This window comes from Ursus maritimus, unplaced genomic scaffold, assembly GCF_017311325.1.
Source record: "Ursus maritimus isolate PB19 unplaced genomic scaffold, ASM1731132v1 scaffold_13, whole genome shotgun sequence".
NCBI lineage: Eukaryota > Metazoa > Chordata > Mammalia > Carnivora > Ursidae > Ursus > Ursus maritimus.
The window spans coordinates 18910281-18931430 of record NW_024423675.1 but is presented as its reverse complement, the minus strand read 5'-3'; the positions used below and the strand labels follow the sequence as shown (position 1 = coordinate 18931430).

The window sequence follows — 21150 nt, the reverse complement described above, 5'->3', positions numbered from 1 at the left end:
ACAATAGGGCAGCTTGCTTTACTAGTGTTAGGAATACTGGAAAGTATCATGAGCCATCCTGAAAGGATGTCCGTTTAGAACCAAAACTTACAAGGTGTCCTCTATTCTGGTGACTCCAACATTTTCCTGATTGAGGACCACTTTTAATTTCTCTGAAGTTCTAGAAAGACTAATGTGGGGGCGTTGAGGAAACAGAGCATGACTGCGGAAGGTGACCCCCTACCTACGTCCTCTCCCACCTGTTAGGAGTTACCCTAAGAACCTGGGGTAGAGGTGTGGTAACACTGCAAGACCATATGGAAAGTGTTCTGGAACCTGCTCTCCTCTTGAGACTGGAAGGGCATTCATTATCCCAAACGGCTGACTTTGGGCAAAATTTCCACAGGAGGAAATCAACCCATAGACTTAGAGCAAAGTCTGAGGCAAACCAGGAACACTTGAGAGGGCTGCCGAAGTTCAGGTGTCAGGCAGTAAAATTATGGCTGGTTTCTGTGCATCTCATTAGGGGAGAAAATATATAAATGTACTTAAATGGACCAGAGGGGAGTCATAAGGTTGATTCTGAGGGCTGAGTGATCTGAACTTAGAGACAAGCTTAAAGGGAAAAATCTATACTGGCCAGAGACCAAGTTAATGGAAAATTTAATTGAAGCGAATGAAATGCTAAGCCTCCTAGGTGGTGTGGCCTGGTGCCCTTTGAACCAGGAAGGCTGGGACAGGAGGCCACAGAGGGCCCTGAGGGAAAACGCGGTGAGCTTATCTGAGCAAGAACAAGGGCGGGACTGAGCCTGAGCAAAGAAAGTCCGCAAACCTCCACTAGAGCCTCAGTGACAGGCAGCCTCGAGGGCAGAGAGGAAATCTGCTGATTTCTGCCACGGAGGAGTCCTTTGAGGTCCTCTGCCTCCCACAGCAGCACTGAGCACGTGCTGGGCACCCCAGAGCGTGCGGCCGCCCACGGTAGGAAACGATGGCCCCTCCACAGGGGAAGGGCAGCCCTACTGGGGACCTGCTATTGTTTCCCGGGGTCTCCTCCCTCCTGCCCCCTTCTGCTTCTCTCCTCGCAGGTCTCGCTCTGCTGCGCAGAGCTCACTGGCTGCACCCCCTAGGGGGTGGCACCTGGCGGGGCATCGGGAAATAGTCCTTCCCCAGCTCTTGGAGCAGCAGTGTATGGGGCCCACGGTGCTACTTCCTTTCCGAATCTGGGTCTCAGAGCTGGGATCTGGGGAGCTGCCCTCTCTTCAAGGAGCCGAGCCAGGCTGTTCACACACGGAGCACTCTGGACACTGATCCAGTGGTTTGCCTTCCTTGCCAGCCTGGGCAGGGTTGTGTGGCACGCTGGCCTGGGCAGACTGGCTGGCAATCCATCCAGAGAAAGGCAGTGGCTCCCAGCCAGGGGGAAGGTGGCCGTGATGATTAGAGAAAGGGTTCACTGTGTGCCGCAGCTGTTCCTTCAATTGAGAAGTTATGACTGATGTGGGGAAATAAGGTGGGGAGTAGAGGGTGTGTGCGTGCGTGTGTGTGTGTGTGTGTGTGTGTGCGCGCGCGCCTCCGTGAAAGAGGGGGTGGAAAGAACTGTGTGTACTGAAAAAGAATAGTTTCTAAGACTCTGGAATTTGGGGGTTATTATTGCATGAATAGGTATTATTTGAGAATAATTTTGCAGATGGCGGTATTGTTGCTTTTCAGGGCTTCATTTGGTTAAAGAACCCAAGAAAAGTGCCAGCTCCACTTTTTTGATACAATAAACAGGCCAAGTTCACTTAACTGTGAGCAGTTCGGTCTTGTGTCCTAAATGCCAGCGGGTCAACCCCAGCCTGAGCTAAAACTCCATCAGGAGTGTCTGCACTTTTATACATGTGAGCCCTTTGTCCTCTCTCTGCTGCTCTCGCTGCCTTGGCACTTTCTCTCTCCGCTCCTGGCTTTCTTCTTCCTGTCCCTCTGTCTCTTCCTGCTTCTCTTCAGACCTTCTCTACATCCCAGGTGCTCTTGCCTGACCCTCCCGAGCTGCTGCAGGAGTGGGGCTGTGTAGTACAGGCGACCTGGAAGCCTCTGCAGAGGTGAGGGAGGAGGGGGCGCCCACCCACGCCTGACTCTCCAGTTTGTTTCCCAGACAGGGAGGCTTAGACACAGTTCAAATTCAGAAGCAAATGGCTATCCCTTGAGGCTCGAGTGGGTTTGAACCCTTCAGAGTGTTCTTTGGCTTCACTAATGGGCAGGCTTTCTATATAGCGACTGGGGGAACACGTAGTTCACAGATCAGCAAGGGTGGAAAAGGAACATCAGGCTCTCCTAAAGTTCCCAAGACATTAAACCCCAAAACGCGGCGGACGTCTTGGATGGTGCCCTTGCTGTGTTTGCCTTTCTATTCAAGCCTGCTCCTGCGATAGGACAAGGGCAGATGATTCCTTTTCCTGGAGGAAAGATGTAATGATTTTCCAAGCAGCAGCCTTTGTCTCGTGGATAGAGGCAGGTTAGAGAAGAGAGTGCAGAAGACCCCTCTCCCTTATCCCACTTTGCTGAGCTGATGTTCTCCACAGAGATCACGTGGCCTTCAATGGAGGCTGGGTTGGATCCTCGTGTTTAATGAATGAGAGGTGCCAGGGTGACAAGCTCACTGCAGATGAGAAGCGATTTTCTAAGAATCAGGGAGAAAGGAGCGGGAGCGTCTTAACCTGCCAGTCCTGCGGGTGGCCGTGAGTCTGTGGGCAGGACTTGGATCTGCGGGGGCGCTCGTGCGGGCGATCCCAGGGCTGCTGGCCCCATCTGCTGTTCACTCACCAGGCAGCCGCAAAACCGCAGAGAAGCGTCATTCTCTCCTCAGGTTCGGATTTGGTCCTTCTTTTTACAGACTTGAAATAATGGTTTTAGGTAACCAACAATCCATGCGTCACACGATGACAGTCTTAGTTACTAAGAGTTCCGCATACCCACAAGTTCTCTCCCTGTATGTTGATGACCTCATAGTTTTGAATAGTATAAAGGCGATGTATCCAGCAGTCATCCTTTCAACTAACGCAAGAGGAATTGGGTTAGATGTAAGCAGAAACTTTTAGACAATGAGATTTGCAGTACCATGAGCTAATTGTGAGGGGGATTGTAAAATCTCTTGCAGGAAGCTTTTAAATAAGAGGCTCATTTATTTTCCTTATTTACCACCCAGCCTGAAAGAGGGGTTGGTACTAACTCAGTGCTTTCCAGTGTTAATACACCACCTTTCACAATTTTTGCTGTGTCCATATAACAATTGTAAAAGTGTTTACTCAAGATATTCCTTTAAACACATTCATTTCTTTTAACTGTAGCTGTTAGTCACTTTTTATATCGTATCAGTGAAATCATAGTTTGATGGGCTAATTATATTTTATTGCTATACACTAAAATACATGACTATAAAAAATAATGTTCACCTGTTGCTGTGAAAAAGATACATGTACAAAAAGATACATGTTCAAGTCCTAACTTTCAGTGCCTGTGAATAGAACTTTCTTTAGAAATAGGGTCTTTTGGGGATCTTGAGTGGCTCAGATGGTTAAGCATCCGACTCTTGATTTCGGCTCAGGTCACGATCTTGGGGTCGTGGGATAGAGCTCCATGTCGGGCTCTGCACCCAGCAGGGAGCCTGCTTAAGATTTTCTCTCTCCTTCTGCTCCCCACCCCACTCTCTCTCTCTCTAAAAGAAAGAAAGCAAGAAAGCAAGCAAGCAAGCAAGAAAGAAGGTGTTTGCAGGTGTAATCAAGATGAGGTCATACTGGACTAGGGGCCCGAATCCAATGACTGATGTCTTCCTAACACATTTGAACACAGACACAGAGGCACAGGAAAGATGCCATGTGACAATAGAGGCAGATAGGAGGGATCTATCCACAGTGAAAGATCATTGGCTACCACCAGCAACTAGGCAGAGACAAGGAAGAATACTACCCTTGAGCCTTAAGAAAGAACATAGCCCTGGGGCACCTGGGTGGCACAGTCAGTAAGCACCCAACTCTTGGTTTCGGCTCAGGTTGTGAGATCGAGCCCCACATTGGGCTCCACGCTCAGTGTGGAATCTGCTTGAATTTCTCTCTCCCTCTGTTCTTCCCCCCACTCTCTCTCTCCAAAATAAATAATAAATAAATCTAAAAAGAAAAAAAAAAGAAAGAAGAAAGAAGGAAAGAACGTGGCCCTGCCGACACCTTGATTTCATACGTGTAGCCTCCAGAACTATGAGAGAATGCATTTCTCCTGTTCTAGGCCACTAAGTTTATGGTATTTTCTGTAGCCTTAGGAAATGAATACACCAAAGTCCCACCTAAAATCGTGCACTGACCCACCAATGGGACACACCTAACACTTGGGGAAATGCTGGGCTGGTTGTTCTGTGCAGGCCCTTTTCAGTCCTGTGGGTGAATGATGATGGCCTGCATTGTATCAGTCATTTGTACCCTTCGGTATGATGTGAGTGTCAGCACCCCTATTTATAAAGGTGAGGAAAAGACTGTTTTCACCAGGTTTGTGCAGCTGTGTCTCATCAATTCTGAACGGCACCCTAGTGTGTGCACCTGAACCCGCCGCTCACTCCCAGGCTTCCTGGGAGCTACAGGCTGTGCAGAGCCGCGGTGGGGGGCTTGCGGATCTGTCTCCATGGTTGTTCACCCGCTGCTTCTGGAATAACTGGTGCATCCTGTGCTGGGGCTATTGCCTGATGGTCTCTCAAGTCGGCTTTACTTTTTGATGAATTCGTTTGGATCCTAGCCCAGAAGCTGGCTTTTATTACCTTTGATCTCAGCCATGGTCGTCAGCAGTTTTTAAACCAATAAAGTCCATGTTCCCTTGTTCCCATTTCTGCACGGCGTCATAGGAGGACGATCTTTCATCCGCATCTGTATTTTCCAGCTATAGTGCAGATTGGAGAATTATCTGCATTCTCGACCTTACCACTATCAGAACTACATAGACATATTTAATCTTGATTTAAAATATTTAATATCCAAAATAAAATCTTTTGTATCATTGTTTATCATGCATCTACATGAAGAATTTATATATGGACCTTTATAATCTGAATTGTAATGTATATTCTGTGTAATGGCTAACAGTGGCCCAAATGTCTACTCAATAAGTATTTATTGAGTGCCTTCTGTATGCCGGACACTATGAGTAGCTTCCTCACATATACCAAGGCACCTGCCACTAGGGACACAGAAAGGATTAGTATATCAGATACTGAGAACTTTCCAATAAAAGGAACACAACGACAGCCTTACTGCTAACTGGCTTAGAATGGAGCTAGCCCATGGTAGGTGCTTGGTGTTTGTCTTCCTCTTTCTCGCTCCATTCAGGAGGCAGCCTTGTAGGTAGCTCTGTAGCCTGGTCCTTTTAGAGTCGTCCTACTGGGGTCTTCTGATTCAGACGGAAGAGATGAGTCGAGGTCATCAAGGTGAAGGTGTGGCGTTCCAGGTTCCTGAAGACATCTGGCAGCACTCCCCGGGCCACGACGCAGGAAGCACAGAGCATGCGTATACTGAGGCTGCTCAGCTTACTCGTGTCGTGGTGGCCAAAGCAGCATTGGCCACACTTGCCCATATAACAACACTCTTGAGAACGTGTTCACACCTAACACCAGGCTTCTGCAATGAGTTGTTTAAACAGCTTTATTGAGCTGTGATTCGTATGTCATACAAGAGTGCAACACACTGGTTTCTAGTATGGTCACAGAAATGTGCAGCCACAATACCTCAAAAAGCAATGCCCTTTAGCTAGCTCCCTCTCCCCCTCCCCCCGCACCCCTGCCGTCAGCAACCGCTAATCTACTTTCTGTCTCTATAGAGTTGCCGATCCTGGACATTTCATATAAGCGGAATCACTTCATCCGTGGCCTTTTGTGACCGGCTTCTTTCACTTAGCAGAATATTTCAAGGCTCATTCATGCTGTGGCAGTATCAGTATTCATTTCTTTTCATGCCCGAGTAATATTCCATTGTGTGGATGTGCCTCCTTTTGTGGACGCATTCATCAGCTGATTGCCTTTGGGGTTATTTCCACCTTTGGGCTATTATGAATAGTGCTTCTGTAATTGTTCATGTATCAGTTTTTGTGTGGACCTATATGTTCATTTCTCTTGGGTAGATACCTAGGAGTGGAATTGCTGGGTCATAGAGTGATTCCAGTTTGAACCATTTGAGGAAGAGCCAAACTGTTATCCAAAGAGTTTGCACCATTTTACATTAGGGTTCCAGTCTCTCTACAGCATTATCGACGTGTGTTATTATCTGACTTTTTATTATAACCGTCCTAGTGAGTGGGAAGTTATACTTCTTTGTGGTTTTGATTTGCGTTCCCCAATGACTAATGATGGGGAACATGTTTTCGTGTGTTTATTGGCCATTTGTATATCCTCTTTGGAGAAAGGTCTAGTCAAGTCCGTTGCCCATCTTTAAATTAGGTTGTCTTTTTATTATTGAGTTACTCTGGAAACAAGTCCCTGATGACATATATGATTTGCAAGTATTTTCTCCCATTCCGTGGGTAATCTTTTCACTTTTGTGATGCTATCTTTCAAAGCACAGAAGTTTTACATTTTGATAAAGTCCGCTTTACCTAATTTTTCTTGGGTTGCTCATGCTTTTGGCGCCAAATATAAGAATATCTTGCCAAATCCAAGGTCGTGAAGATTTATTCTTGTTTCCTTCTAAGAGTTTTATAACTTTTTGCTCTTACATTTAGGTCTTTGGCCCGTATTGAGTGAATTTTTGCATATGGTATGAAGTAAGGGTCCAATGACACCCAGTTCTCCAACACCGGTTGTTGAAAAGATGTTTCTTTCCCCACGGAATGATTTTGGCACCTTGTGGAGAATTAGTGGAACATAGACACATCAGTTTATTTTTGAACTCTCGATTCTATTCCATTGATCTGCATGCCTATTCTTATTCCAATATCACACTGTCTTCATTATTGTTGCTTTGTAGTCAGCTTTGGAATTGGGAAGTGTGAAGGCTCTATTTTGTTCTTTTCTCATGATTGTTTCGGTTCATTTTGGTCGCTTGAAAATCACAAGAGTTTTAGAATCAGCTTGTCAATTTCTATGAAGAAGTCAGCTGAGATACTGACAACAGTTACATTGACTCTGTGGATCAATTTAGGGAGTATTGCCATCTTAACAAATTCAGTCTTTTGATTCATGAACATGGGATTTTCCCCCATTTATTTAGAGCTTTACTTTCTTTCAACAGTGTTTTGCAGTTTTCAGTTTTACACTTCTTTTGTTAAATTTATTCCTCCACTTTTTATTCTATTTAATGCTATTATAAATGAAATTGTTTTCTTTTTTTTTTCTTTTTTTTTTTAAAGATTTTATTTATTTATTTGACAGAGAGAGACAGCCAGCGAGAGAGAGAACACAAGCAGGGGGAGTGGGGGAGGAAGAATCAGGCTTCCCAGTGGAGCAGGGAGCCCGATGCAGGACTTGATCCCAGGACCCTGGGATCACGCCCTGGGCCGAAGGCAGACGCTTAATGACTGAGCCACCCAGGCGCCCCTGAAATTGTTTTCTTAACTTCATTTTCAGATTCTTTAATCTGAAGCACAGTTGATATTTATATATTGATCTTGCATCCCGCACCCTTGCTAAACTCATTTATTAGTTCCAATAATGCTTTAATGGATTCTTTAGGATTTTCTACATACGAGAGATAGTTTTATTTCTTCCTCCCCATCTTGATGCCTTTTCTTTCATTTTCTTACCTAATTGCCCTGGCTGGAACTTCCAGTAAAATGTTGAATAGAAGGGGTGAGAATAAGCATTCTTGTCTTTTTCTTGATCTTAGGAGGAAAGCATCCAGTCTTTCACCCTCACTATGGTGTTAGCTGTAGGTTTTTTGTAGATGCCCTTTCTCCAGTTGAGAAAGCTCCCTTCTATTCCTAGTGTGTTGAGTGTTTTTTTGACTGTTAAACCAACCTTGCTTTCCTGGGATAAATCCTACTTGGTCACAGTGTATAAGTCATGCTATATGTCACTGGATTTGATCTGCTACCATTTTGTTGAGGATATTTGCATCCGTATTCATAGGAAATATTTATCTGTAGTTTTCTATTCTTGAGATGCTTTTGTCTGGTTTTGGTGTCAGGGTAATAGTGGCCTCATAGAATGGGTTGGGAAGTATCCCTTCCTTATATTAGTTTGCTTATAAAGAATTGGTTTTAATTTTTCTTTAAATGCTCGGTAGAATCCACTCATGAAAACGTCTGGGCCTGGGATTTCTTTGTGAGTAGTTTTTGATTACTAATTCATTCTCTTTACTTGTTATAGGTCTATTTTTGTTTTTTTAGTCAGTTTTGGTAATTTGCTCGTTTCTTCTAAGTTACCTAATTTATTGGCATATGATTGTCCATAATAATCCTTAATGATCCATTTTGTTTCTATAAGATTGGTAGTAATGTCATCTCTTTCATTTCTGATTCTAGTAATTTAACTCTTTTCTTTTTTCCTAGGCCAATCTAACTAAAGTTTGTCAGTTTTGTTGATTTTTTTCAAAAGGTCAGCTTTGGTTGCATTGATTTTCCCCATTGTTTTTCTAGTCTTTACTTAATTTCTGCTTTAATCTTTATTTCCTTCCTTCTGCTTGTTTCAGGTATAGTTTGTCATGTGTCCGTCCCCCCCCCCCACTATCTTATCCTGAAAGATTAGGTTATCAATTTGAGATCTTTCCTCTTTTTAAATGTAAGTATTTACAGCTATAAATTTTGCTCTAGGCACTGCTTTGGTGACATCCCATAAGCAATGGCTTTTATTTCCAGGCAAGTTCCATATTTATCCCCAATCTGTGAGAATAATTGCTAGCTTCCCTAATAAAATCAAGTCTTAATCTTTCAATATCTACATTAAAGGAGGAATTCATACATGAAGAAGACATCTGGACTTTGTGGCCTCAGATGTGTTTCCCCATCGTCAGCCCTGAAGGGTCCACCGGGTTTGTTACTCTAGCACATTCTCTTTGTGGATATCAAGATCGTACCGTATGTGGTACAGACATGATGATTGATGGGACTAGGCACATATGATATAGTCTGGGATGGGAGGGACTGAAGAGAAGGAATTCCTAGGATATTTTTCTTCCTCTTTCTATCCCTATAATTCCCCTGAACTTTGTCCTTAAAAATAAAACAAAACACCCACACCTTTTGGTCCTAGGTATAGGTCACAGACAGAGTTCAACAGGCTGAGATTGAGCTTTAAAAGTGTAGAAAGTCATGGTTTATTTGGGCAAAGGGGAGCTGATGATGAGGTTGGCTGACTTTTCAGGTCCTTTACTGCCCCTACACTTTTGATTGGCTCTTTATCTCTCATCTGCAGGTGATAGGGAGGACCATGGGGTTGACCAGATCAGCATTTGTGTCCCCAGTTTATTAGCTTTGGAGGAGGGGCAGTACCTTCATGCATTCTGAAAGTGTGGGGAGGAAGCACCATTTCTCCTGTGTCACCACCCAGGTCAAATTGTTTCTTTAACTCAGGGACATTGTGACTCCTGCTTGATCTCTCTAAAGGGCCAGGTGAAGAGGACAGTGTTGGTGGACAAAGAGAAAAGAAAGCAGGGAGATTCAGACAAGCTGGTAGAGACTGCTTGAGGGGCAACATCATGGAAGGAGAAAGACCTTTGAATTTTACTTCCAAGTCATAGATAACCAAAATAATCACTTTTCCCTCTGAACACAGAGGGGCACGTCTCCCATCCTTACTATAATATGCTTTGTTGGTGAGGCAAGTGTCTTGGTCTGTTGAGGGGTGAACTATTTGGGATTATGATGTGGGGTCCATTCTTCCCCATCTCTCATCCCCACAGATAGTGGCACCCGTGCTGCTGGGGAAACATTTGTCAAGACTGTCAGGTAGCCTCTTGACTTGCTCTCTGATCTCTGCTTCTCTGTCCTGCCTTCTTGCTTAGCAAAAACAGTCACCACTGAGGAGTGCCTGGCGAACCCCATAGGCATGAACCGCTACAGCGTGGACCCCTCCGCCTCCGCCTTTAGCCACAGGGGCTCCCTGCCCACCTCCTCCTCGCTGTACTGCAAGAGGCAGAACTCTGGAGATGGCCATCTCGGGGGAGGCCTGGCCACCACTGCCAGTGGTCTCCGTTCCAGCCCCATGTCCTCTGGAGGCCCCTTGGCACCTGGGCTGAGGCCCCCAGGCTCCAGCCCCAAGAGAAACGGGACCTCTCTTGAAGGAAACAGATGTGGTAATGTAATGCATGCTCTGGCCTCCCCCTGTTTGAACCTCCTCGGCCCTTGCTCTGGGATCACTGCATGTAGGGGTACGGGGGTGGGGTGGGGGGGAACCGTGCTGTCTGAACATGGGAACACTGGGAAATTAGAAGCTCTTTCATGGGTTTTTGTTATTCTTAAAGGCAGCTAACTTCAACCTTTGACCACAGTAAAGGAAGTGGTATATTAGAGTAGGCTAGGCTGTAGGAGTAAGCCGACTCCAAAATGTACAGTAGCTCAAATGCAATAGAAATTTATCTTTTGTTCAAGAGTTCAAGGTGGGCGCTCTCAGTTGGTAGATGCATCCCAATTCAGGGACTTAGGCTTTGTCCATTTTGGGGCCCTGCTATCCCCTGTGGCCTCCATGTCCCCAACACCTAGCGGGTAGAAAGGGAAAGAGTAAGCAGGGAGGGCGCACACTCTTCCCTAGAGCCTGGATGATGCACTTCACTTCCACTCACATTTCACTGGCAAGAGCTGGCCATTTTGCCACACTTAACTCTGAGGGAATCTGAAAGGTGTTGATCGATTCTGTGCCAGGGAAAAGAGGAACGAGATGTCAGTAAAGCATCTTCTCTTGCATAGTGGGTGACATTTGCAGGATACAAATACATGGGCAGAACCAGAGTTAAATATTTCCACAGTGCTGGTTGTAATACCACCTCTGTCTCACCCATTTCGGGATTCAATGCATGAAAATGCTCTCATTCTGGGGATAGCTTGGTATTCATTGTGAATTATGTTTTTTTTTTTAAATCGTTTTCAAGCTTCAGTATTGCGTTAATGAACAAATGTTGTAGAGCATAGTAGATAGTCACATGGACTGTTGAGCCAGACATACTGGGCTAGAATCCTGGACCTACCACTTCCTGACCGTATGACCTTTTGCAAGTCTGAACTGCTCTGTGCCTCAGTTTCCTCACTTGTAAAATGGAATGATAACAGTAGCATCTACTTCATAGGTTTGTTGGGAGGATTAAATAAGTTCATATGTGTATTTAGTATAAGACCGAGGATATGTCAAGAGCCCAATGTACATTAGCAGTCACAGATCATGTGAGCACACCTCTCAGCAGATCACAGCCCAGCAGCTCTACACCTGAAAACTGCTGAAGAGAGGAGGCCCCATGCCGAGGAGTCAGGGAGTCTTCATCTTGCCTCTCTGGAGCCTCCCAGTGGGTTGGCTGTCTTCTCTGGCAAACCACATTTTTGTTCTGAGCCTTGGATCTCTCTACCGGTAGCCCTGAGAAGCCACAGTGGTGAGCTATTTTGTATGATTGATCCAACATCCTCCAGATGCTCCCCTCAAGGTCCTCCCCTGTCCCACACAAGCCTCCCCTGACTGAGGATAGAAAGGTGGACAGGAAGCACTGGCGGGAAAGGCAGTTCTGAGGGGCAGAGCACAAAACTCCTCAGCCATGGGGGCTCTAGCCAAATGTAGAGGCACCCTGCAGACTACTCCCCAATATTGTCACATAGAGTCATCAGCCAGGCAGAAGATTTGAGTGGGCAGAGCCCATTTTCCAAAGAGGAGAGACATTGTTCCACCTGATTATTAAGAACAAGAGAAGAGAAAAAGATCTGGAATAAATCAACATCTTGAAATAAATGAGGGGGCCCAGTTTTTCCTAGGCTTATCCCCAGAGTTTGTGTAACATCTGGGTAGAGTAGTTCAGCAAATATTCATTATCTCTGTGCCCCTATCATGATGCCAGTGCCTTCATGTTGCCCCTGCTTGTCAAAACCCTCATCTTGGTGTCCCTCTGCCCTTCACACGTCTCTTCCTTTCAACCTCTTCTCCTCAACCCAATTCCCATTTTCTCAGGGCAGTGATCATAGGACATCACCTGATTGAATTGACTCATAATCCTAAGAGCGTTAAGACTTTTTCAAAAGGAGATATTTACTCTCTCTTCCATTCAAGTTCATGGAGTATCAGGCCTTCCCTAGGTCCCACACGTAGGATTCAAGCAGTAAGAAGAAGGCATGATTTTGATGAAGAGAACTTCTATCACTAGCTGAAGAAAAGTCTGCTCCATCCCAGTCTATGTGGTGGCCCTAGATGAGGGGAATCTTGGACCCCTGAAAGGGATCTCAAGGTAGCTTCCCTCCACTAGTCCCTTGTTGCCTCTTTGTAGAGGAGCCCTGGGATATCCTCCCATCCCAGCTTCAACAACCCTCTTGTCCTTCATTTTCATCTCCACCCCAGCCAGCCCTTTGTTATCCTGGAATGACACCCTGATTAGCTATCTGAGGAGTCTGCCTTGAAGAAAGGCCCAGACCCTCCCCAGGAATCAGCTCTGAGAGAGCCCTCTCTGTTAGAGCTCTGGCTGCTCCCTGGGAGAGCCCCACTCACTCAGGACTTCTTTCTCTTAGGATCTTGGGTAAAATCAGAGAGATGGAGCCCATCAGTGCCCGCTACCTTCCACTCCAAGCAAATCACTAACTGTATCCTGAATACTGACTGTCTCTTAAACAACTTAGAAATATTAGTGAGAACTTTGATACCCGGCAAATTAGAGTTGTTCATAATTAGCAGGACCCCTTTGGGCTGTGGGATATTCAAAAATCACGCAACCACCCAGCTTCCTCAGAGTAAAGCTGATGCAGGGTGTAGCAGCTGAAGTTCATTGTTGAGCCTCTGTGTTACACTGAAGAAAAATAAAATTATTCACCCTTTGTAGGTACATTAACTCTCGAATGCTCCAAAGATTCTTTTAACCAGTGTGCTAAATGGAACCACAGATACCAGAAAGCCAGCCAGCTATGCTCATTCTAGCGTTATGGTGGAGAAAAGGCGGGGGGCGGGGAGAATAAGGGGACAGAGGGCAGTGCCGACCTCACTGAAAGAGGTTTCTGCTTTGCTTACGTCTCATTGGCCAGAACATAGTCATGTAGCCACCAGCTGCAAGGGAAACTGGGAAATATGGTTTCATTCTAAGCAACCATGATCCCAGCTAGAAATCGGGGATTCCGTTACAAGGGAAGAAGTGGAAAAAAGATATTGGGGAGGCAACCGACAGTCTCAACCATAACTCCCAATTAGAAAAGTTCGTTCCCTCAATTTCCTTCTGTAGCACTTTGTTCCCTCATCTCTAGTACTTCCTCCTTCCTGTCCCATAGTAGGAATGAGACCCTCAGCTTTGTGAAGTCCCTTGCTCATCTCTGAGTCCTCCACAGTCCCAGAAAAGGGGCTGCTTGTTTGAGGCATTTACTAAATAGCTATTTATTGAGCACCTGCTATGAGCCAGGCACTTTCCATACAGTATTTATGACTTTTATAATTTAGTGTTATAGTATGTGTATATTATTACAGTGGGTATTATTGTATATAATGTACAGATAAAGAAAGTGAGGATCAAGATAAGGTCATTCAAGTGTTGAGCCAGGATTTGACTTTAACTGGTTCCAAAGCCTGAGTCTTTCAAAACTACCCCAGGGATTTTCAAACTATGTTCAGTGGGCTTCAGGGGGTCCCTCTGAAATTCTAGGGGCTAGGGACAGGACTCCAACACCCCATCCTCTTTAGCCAGGTCCTCTGCACATTTGCAGAGTGGGGTTCTGCATATGCTTTGCTCGAACCAAGTTTGCACAGTTAAACACATTTGGAACCCACAGAGACAAGCCATGCTGAATTGAGTGGCAGTGTATTAAAGTAGGAGAGAAAACCGTTGGCTTCCTTGCCCGTTTATCACCTGGCTGCCAGTCTGGGCCCTCGCTGCGGGCCCTCTGGTGGCTTAGTAAGTTTTCCCTCTGCCCAAGGAACTGCTCCGTATTGCTCTGGAATTGCATTCCAAGTAAGTAGTTGGTGTTAAGAAACGGTACCTCTTTAGGAAGTTTTGACCCAAGTCATAAACCCTAGAAGGGACCTAAAAATGGATTTTCCCCTGTGGTGCTAATCAAGATAGTTTAAAACTACAGAAGCCAGAAAACTGCATGGGGCTGCAGGCAGGAAGGTAGGGATGGACGACATGACAAACTTCTCTGCCTTCTCTCTCCTGTGAGCATTTTCCCTGGCCTCCTGCTGTCTTGATATATCATACCTGTGGCCTCTTCCAGTGGCTCTGAGGGGATGTATTCATAGGACACATTTCCCTGGTTTTTCCTGACACTTGGGTTAAAATTCAAGAGCTCTTCCCCATCTCTCATCCAAGATATAAGCACCAAGAACTATAAAGTTTTGGATAAAAAAAGCTTCCTGACTTTTGCATTAAATAGGCCATATGCTATAGAATTCCCAACCACAATTAGGTCCAAGCTTCAGAATCAAGAAACAAAGTCAATATGACATTGTTATTACCACCCAAATGCTTCCCCATGGATTAGAGTTTGCTTCATTGGGTGAAGTGTTGGGTGATGGACAGAGGCCACCCACTCAGAAAAAGGAGAATGGGGCCCACGCTGCATGTGAAGGAGTTGAAGTGAGCGAAGGCATGGCGAGGGCTTATTCATTCTGGGGAAAGAAGAGAGTTTGTGCAGAAATGCTGAGGGAAATCACACTGGGAGATTTGGGGTCCTTGTCAGACTGATTGGGCTTCAGTCCGTGGGAGCCAGATGTTTCTGAAGAGGAAAGTAAGTTGATGGCCATGGACTTCAGGAAGACAAATCTATTGGCCATTATAGAATGACATATAATAACAATTAGAAGAATAGCTACTGCCTTTTGATGAATTCTTACTGTTAAATGCTTCACATTATCGCATTTAATCCTCACAACAAGGTAGATGTTTGACAGGTGAGGCAACTAAGACTCGGAGAGATTTTGCTCAGCCAGCAGGTACTATGCTGGGGGCTCCTCTCAGGTCTAAGGATGGAGCTGTGAGCAAGACATATGGGGGGCCTGCTCCCTGACAGAGTGCAATTCCACAGAGACAAACGTTGACAGTATTGCACAAAGTTAATGACAACTGCGACTACTGCTTCAAAGGAAAAGTGTGGAAGCTCTGAGTCAGCTAGGGAGGGGTCACGGAGCCTTCTCCAGGGAGGTGGGAAAGGCTTCCCTGAGAAGTGACAGTGGAGCCAGCTGGACAGGAGTTGACGGGGGAGAGACGGTGGGGAGGAGTGGCTGGAAGCTTCCAGGCAGAGGTCAAATTGCTTGCCCAGAGGTCACAGTGTCTGTGGTGGTAAAAGAAGGAGCCAGCCCAGTTTGGCCTCACTTCAGGCCTGTGGTCTCTCCTTGTCTCTAGGGGCACCCTCTCTTCTCATACAGCACATCAGCTGGTCTTGAGGGACGCCTGAAGTGGCTCAGTCGGTTAAGCATTGGATTCTTGGTTTCAGCTCAGGTCCTGATCTCCTGATCGGGAAGTCAGGAGATCGAGCCCTGTGTCAAGCCCTGCATGTCTCTGGCTCCCTGCTCAGTGAGAGTTGGCTGCCCCTCTGCCCCTCTCCCCACTCGCACACACTCTTTCTTTGGAGGGGGGAAAAAAGAAAAACCTGACTTAAATTTGAGGATTGGTCAGGCTCTCTTCTATGTCCTATCTTTCTTATCTCATGGAGTCCTGAAAATTCTTACAATAGAAATAAAGAAAAACAACACCATTTTAAACTACCCGATGTTGCCCAGCTAGCCTGGGCACCTCATACACTCCACATGGCCTCATTTCCAGGAGGGATGCACTCTACAGGGACCAGGTCGCTAGGAGGAGCTGGGAACACACCTAGCCTCCCCATGCCTTCACCCCCATCCCCTCCCAACTAGACCCAGCTGCTAGAGAGGCTGAGAGGGCCAACGGGCCTCACGGGCAGCCAGAGGAAGGACACTGAGGGCTCCCTTTTCGAGACTGATGGGCTTCCCTTCGAGATGCTTTTCCTCAGGCTCCAGCCAAAGCCACATACTCACTTGATTCTTACAATACTCTTGAGAAACCACATGAAACCAAAGCCCACTGAGAATGATCGGGGCCAGGAAGGGACTATAAGCCTGGCTGCTGGCTCTTCAGTCAGTGTGCTTTGCATGGGGACACACTGATGAGGCTCTCTGATGTGTAAGAAGGCAACTCCCTTGATGTTGTATGGGGCAGCCTGTGGCATAAAGGGACCAAAACAGCATTAGAGATGGAAGGAACCTTAGAGATTCTTCCCAACTCCCTCATTTCACACCTGAGAAGCACAAAGATACTTACACAGCTGGTGGGTGGTAGGGAGTTTTGACTCCCAGCTCATTGCTCATTCCATTTTTCCACATGACTCTACCGTTAGCTAAAAAGTCTTCTTTGAATTATGAATGGATGAAAGGAGATTATGTATGTGGTTGTGGGCATGTGTGAGACACAGAGACTCAGAGACAGCTGTGCGAGGACCTGGGCTGTGACAACGCCTGGGGTTGCTCTGAGCACGGATTCACCGGCACCCTGTTCCTGGTGCGTGTGAGATCCACTCTAGAAACAACTGCCGCCATCTTCAGTGACGCACCCATTCACGACTGGGTGTCACTCCTCCCTGTCTCTGGCAGCTCCGGGGAAGGCGCACGACATACACAAAGTTCCCTGAGCCGGAGAACGCTGCCTTCCCAGAAAGCCATTTGGTGAGCACTTTGCACACCCTGGTCCTTTAGGAGCAAGATTCTTTTCACATCCATCACGTCTTAGGGCTGTCTGGTCGCCTCTGCCTGGCCTGGCTGCGTCAGGCTGGACCCATCTGTCTTCCCGACACCTTCCCAGTCCCTGAAGGGGGGGCTAGCATATTTATTATCTTCGTAAGCACACACCACTGCAGAGGCTTTACAAACCTGCCACTAGAAAGTTCCATTTTTCTTCCTTCTACAGCGAGTTTATGTGCTTTGGATCTTGAGCAACTCCCAAGGTGTGACGGGCTTCGTGCTGCTCTGTCTTGTATGGCTAGGAGGCCCCTCAGACAGGCTCCCAAGCCAGGCCCGGCTGGTGCCGTTGCATCCTGGAAAAGTGAAAAATGCCCACAGCAAGCTCCGGGCACCAGGAGCAGAGCCGCTTTCCAACTGGGCCGCCTCCCTCCACAGCCTCACCTGGAAAGCCTCCTCTGCAAAGATGAGCCCAGCCTCCAGCTCAGCCCCACCCCCACCCCTCTGTGGCCCCTGTGGCAGAGTAGTGCCCTGACCTTGCTCAAGGAGCTTAGGCTCCCCGGGGACGATGCCCTGAATCAGTCTGGTGTTCTTCCTTCCTGTCAGATACAAGAAACTTGATTTGACCCCTGCTCTGATCACTCTAAAATCATTCTTGGCACCAAAAGACTTCCACCCTTTGTAATCAGAGCATCTATTATCACCCCGATTAGCACCGAAGCTCTGACGGAGCGGATTCCAAGGCAAACGCGATTTCCGTGATTTCCCTGATTCCTCGTCCCCATGTTGAGTGCAGATGTCTTTAAATGCAGTGAAATCATCTCTAATAAGCATTCATCAGCATTCAGAAGGCTCCGGGGTGCATTAACAGTTTCCCGGCAGAACGCCCCGTGCCAACCCACCTTAGGGGACCCTTCCAGGTCCAGCAAGGAAAAGGCAGGGGAAATCTCAAAGTAAATCCAATTCTCAAGCAGACCATTATGATTTTAGGGCAGACTTGGAAATGCGATGCTGTACTTCGCTCAGCACTAATGGAGAACTGTGCCCTTCTCAAGCACATTAAAAAGAGGAGCAAGAAAGAGATAGCAGGGAACCACCACACCCTGGGACCGGAGGATGGAAATGGAAGCCGAGACTTCTGAACGTAGAATTATTCTGTAGGGAAACTGCTTCATTGTTCAGAGCCTCCGCTTTCTTCTGGCCTGAAAATAAGATTAAGAATTAACCTGCTCAAGGCTTTTGTATAAGTTATTTATGCCGTTTCTACAAAGTATATTGAGCCCATATTTACAAACACATTTACTTAGAATTGTAGAGGCATCGATGATTATAAATCCCGTAATGAGAGGATCCCGTTTTTCACCACTTTGCCCTGGACCTGGTACAGAAGAGACGCTCAGTAGATGTTTACGGAATGAATGGGGTAGGGGCGGGGTGGGGGGATGAAAGTGATCATCCTCAGGAAACTTAAACCTAACAGGAGGTTACAGACATGCATACTTGCAGCATAAGGCAATTGCGGAAAGCATCTTTGAACACAGGTATGGGGGTTAAAAGCAGAGGAAGGTGACATCCAGATGGCAGGATACAGACACGCTGCCTGGGAAGGGTCTGCCTGGGCTTCGATGGCTGCTGGAATGTCTATGGAAAGGCAGGAGGGTAAATGCTTCTAGAGGAAAGCAAAAAGCACGGGCTAAAGATGGAGAAGGGAAGCTGGGGAGATGCTTGGTCGGCGTGCCTGGATGGGAATGTGCAGGAGGGCAGTGGAGGCAGGCAGGGCGCCTCCTTCCCTCTGGGGAGCACCTGATGCACGGTAGCTCTAGGACTGGGCCTGATCCCATTTCAGTCCTGACACATGCCCTTTCTGGAGGACAGCGTTGCCATTTTACAGCTAATGAGCTGAGTCACGGTCAAAATGCTAGCAACGGCAGCTCCAGGGTTTGTCCCTAGGTCTCTCTGGCACCAAAGCTCTTCCTCTCTGTCTCAGAAGGGAAGATATTATTAAAACCAAAGAGAGTCCTTGACCTTGAGCTAGACTGTGGACTCTGGAGTCAGTGCATAGGCAAGGGACATTCATTAGGGGCACAGACAGAGCTGGGTCTAGGGAAAGCGTTGAGGCAGTAGACAGTTTTGCTCTAGAGGGAAGAGATCCGAGGGCGAGGATGCCAATAGAAAACCATTGCAGGGGTTTGGGTCAGAGGTTCCCAGCTAGGGGAAGCAGAGCGGAAAGGTGGATCTGGTATGAGAGTCATCCTTCTAAGAGCTTTAGAATCATTGACTGTGGGAGCGAATAAGGGACGCTAGAGACAGAGGTAGAAGTAGAGACGTCACTGGTTTCAGAAACCTGAGGGGCAGGAGAAGAAGCTGGTGTGGGGGAAGGAGGATGAGTTGGTCTGGGACATACCAAAAAAGTCAGTCCCTAAATAGAGCCAGGCGTCTGATTCACTACTTTCCTCCTCCTTCACTTGTCCTGCACCTTTTAACCCGCCATGTGGGAGACGCATTTATGCGACAGTGCAGCTCACGCGGCCATCAGTCACCGCGGGCCAGCTGGGCACCAGGCGCAGGCTTAGGCCCTCTGCTGCCGAGGGCTTCCCCGGCCGGTGCGCTGGTGGAACAAGCGCTCTGACGAGCAGGCGGCCGGGAGGCACTCGGTGCGCGCCCGGAGCGGTAAGACGACGCCTCTTTTCTGCTCCTGCAGAGCGGGGGACGGTCCTTCACAGACAGGGGTTCCAAGCATTGTTGCCAGAGACCCAGAACAAGGACGCAAATGCACCTCGATTCTGCCACGTCCCCATTGCCTCAGCGTCCCCGGTGGAGGCAGAGAGGATCTGCATTCCTTCTGGCCTCCCGGCACTGTCGGGGCCCGCTGGACATGGATCTTAGCAGGCTTCCTCTGGTCACAGGACCCGGCGACGGGAGGCCCAGGGCTCCCTGAGAGAGGGCTGAGCGGGAGGGGGTTTTACAACTCGAACGTGGATGGGAATCTCAGGCTGTTGAAGGAGATCCGTTTTCTAGCACGTTACTCCCTGGGAGAACAGAGGACTTGTGCACGGATGGGAGGCCCTGCCTCCAGAAGTGGCCTCCCGGGCTCCAGGCTCCTGACGAGAGCAGCCACTCCCAGCCTTTCTCTGTCGCAGAAGGTCACCCAGGCCACGGCCTTGGACTCAGGGCCAGGTGGGAGCAGGCGGCCCGGGGAGGCAGGGAGGCCCTGGTCCCCGTGTCTCATGTCCTTCTCTGTGCCCACCCACCCAGCCTCGAGCCCTTCCCCCGACGGGCAGGACGCCAGGCGGCCGAGGAGCAGGAACCCTTCCACCTGGACCGTGGAGGATGTGGTCTGGTTCGTGAAAGACGCTGACCCTCAGGCTCTGGGTCCGCACGTGGAGCTCTTCAGAAAGCACGTAGGCACATGGTGGGCCTGGCCTGGGAGCGGGGCAGGGGGTTGGGGGGCTGGGGGACGTGTGGGAAAAGGGCTGAGGGTCAGGGAGCCGTCTAAGCTGAGTGCTGGGGCACCGCTCACGGGAGGCCAGGTGGAGCCACAGGCTTCTCCGAGCAGAGCCACCGCTTAGTTTTGTTTTCAAGAAGGGATCTTTGTCCCATCTGTTCCCTCCTTTTGGCCTTTATTAGCAGTGCCTGTTTCCCTGCCCATCCGTCCGGCCGTCTGTGCATTCAACAAACGTTTATAGCACACCTGCAATATGCCGGGCGAGCTGTAATCGTGCCGATTCCTAAGCCGCTTAGAGGATTTGATGAGAAAATGCACGTTAAGTGTTCAGCACGGTGCCTGGCTCGTAGTTAGCCTTCAGTTTACACGTATTCTTAAAACTATTTAGGAGAGTCTGAAATATATAAAGACAGCAAATGAAAAAAAAAACAGGTAATAATACTTCATCTGCCAAGCCTACTATGTCAGTCTTCTATTGCTGCTCTCACCAGTTCCCACAAACATCTAGCTTAGAACAACACATTTATTATCTTGCGTTTGGGGGGGGGTCACAAGTCTGACTGGGGTCTCAGTGGGCTGAGGTCAAGGCATCGGCAGGGCTGACAATTCCTTTCTAGAAACTCTAGGGAGAATTCGTTTCCCTGCCTTTTCCAGCATCGGGATCCGCCCTCATTTCTTGGCCCTGGATGGCTCGGCCCTTGTCCTCAAAGCCAGCGGCATCAGGCGAGTCCTCCCCAGCCTGCCAACTCCGGTTCTCTCTTCTGATTTCTTCTTCCACTTTCAAGGATCCAAGTGAATACGCCGTCTCTCCCACCCAGCAGTCCGGGATATTCCCCCTATTTTAAAGCCAGCTCATTAGCAACCTTAATTGTCTTTTGCCGGGTAACCTAACATACAGTTTCAGGGAGCAGGACCTAGACATCTTGGGGGG

The 21150-nt window shown here is 47.8% G+C and overlaps 1 protein-coding gene across 10 annotated transcripts in view; it reads left to right on the top strand.

Annotated features, from left to right (window-relative positions):
* Positions 1–21150, top strand: part of SCML4 (Scm polycomb group protein like 4) — a 117096-nt gene that overhangs the window by 83211 nt on the left and 12735 nt on the right. For 8 of the 10 annotated variants that reach the window (XM_040627594.1, XM_040627591.1, XM_008704977.2 and 5 more), the window contains 2 exons: positions 9924–10214; positions 20030–20175. In XM_040627594.1, coding sequence (XP_040483528.1) covers positions 9924–10214; positions 20030–20175 — 437 coding nt within the window. Of the gene's footprint in view, positions 1–94; positions 958–9923; positions 10215–20029; positions 20176–20873; positions 21000–21150 lie in introns of those variants that run through there. The other 2 variants (XM_040627590.1, XM_008704979.2) reach the window with 2 other exon arrangements.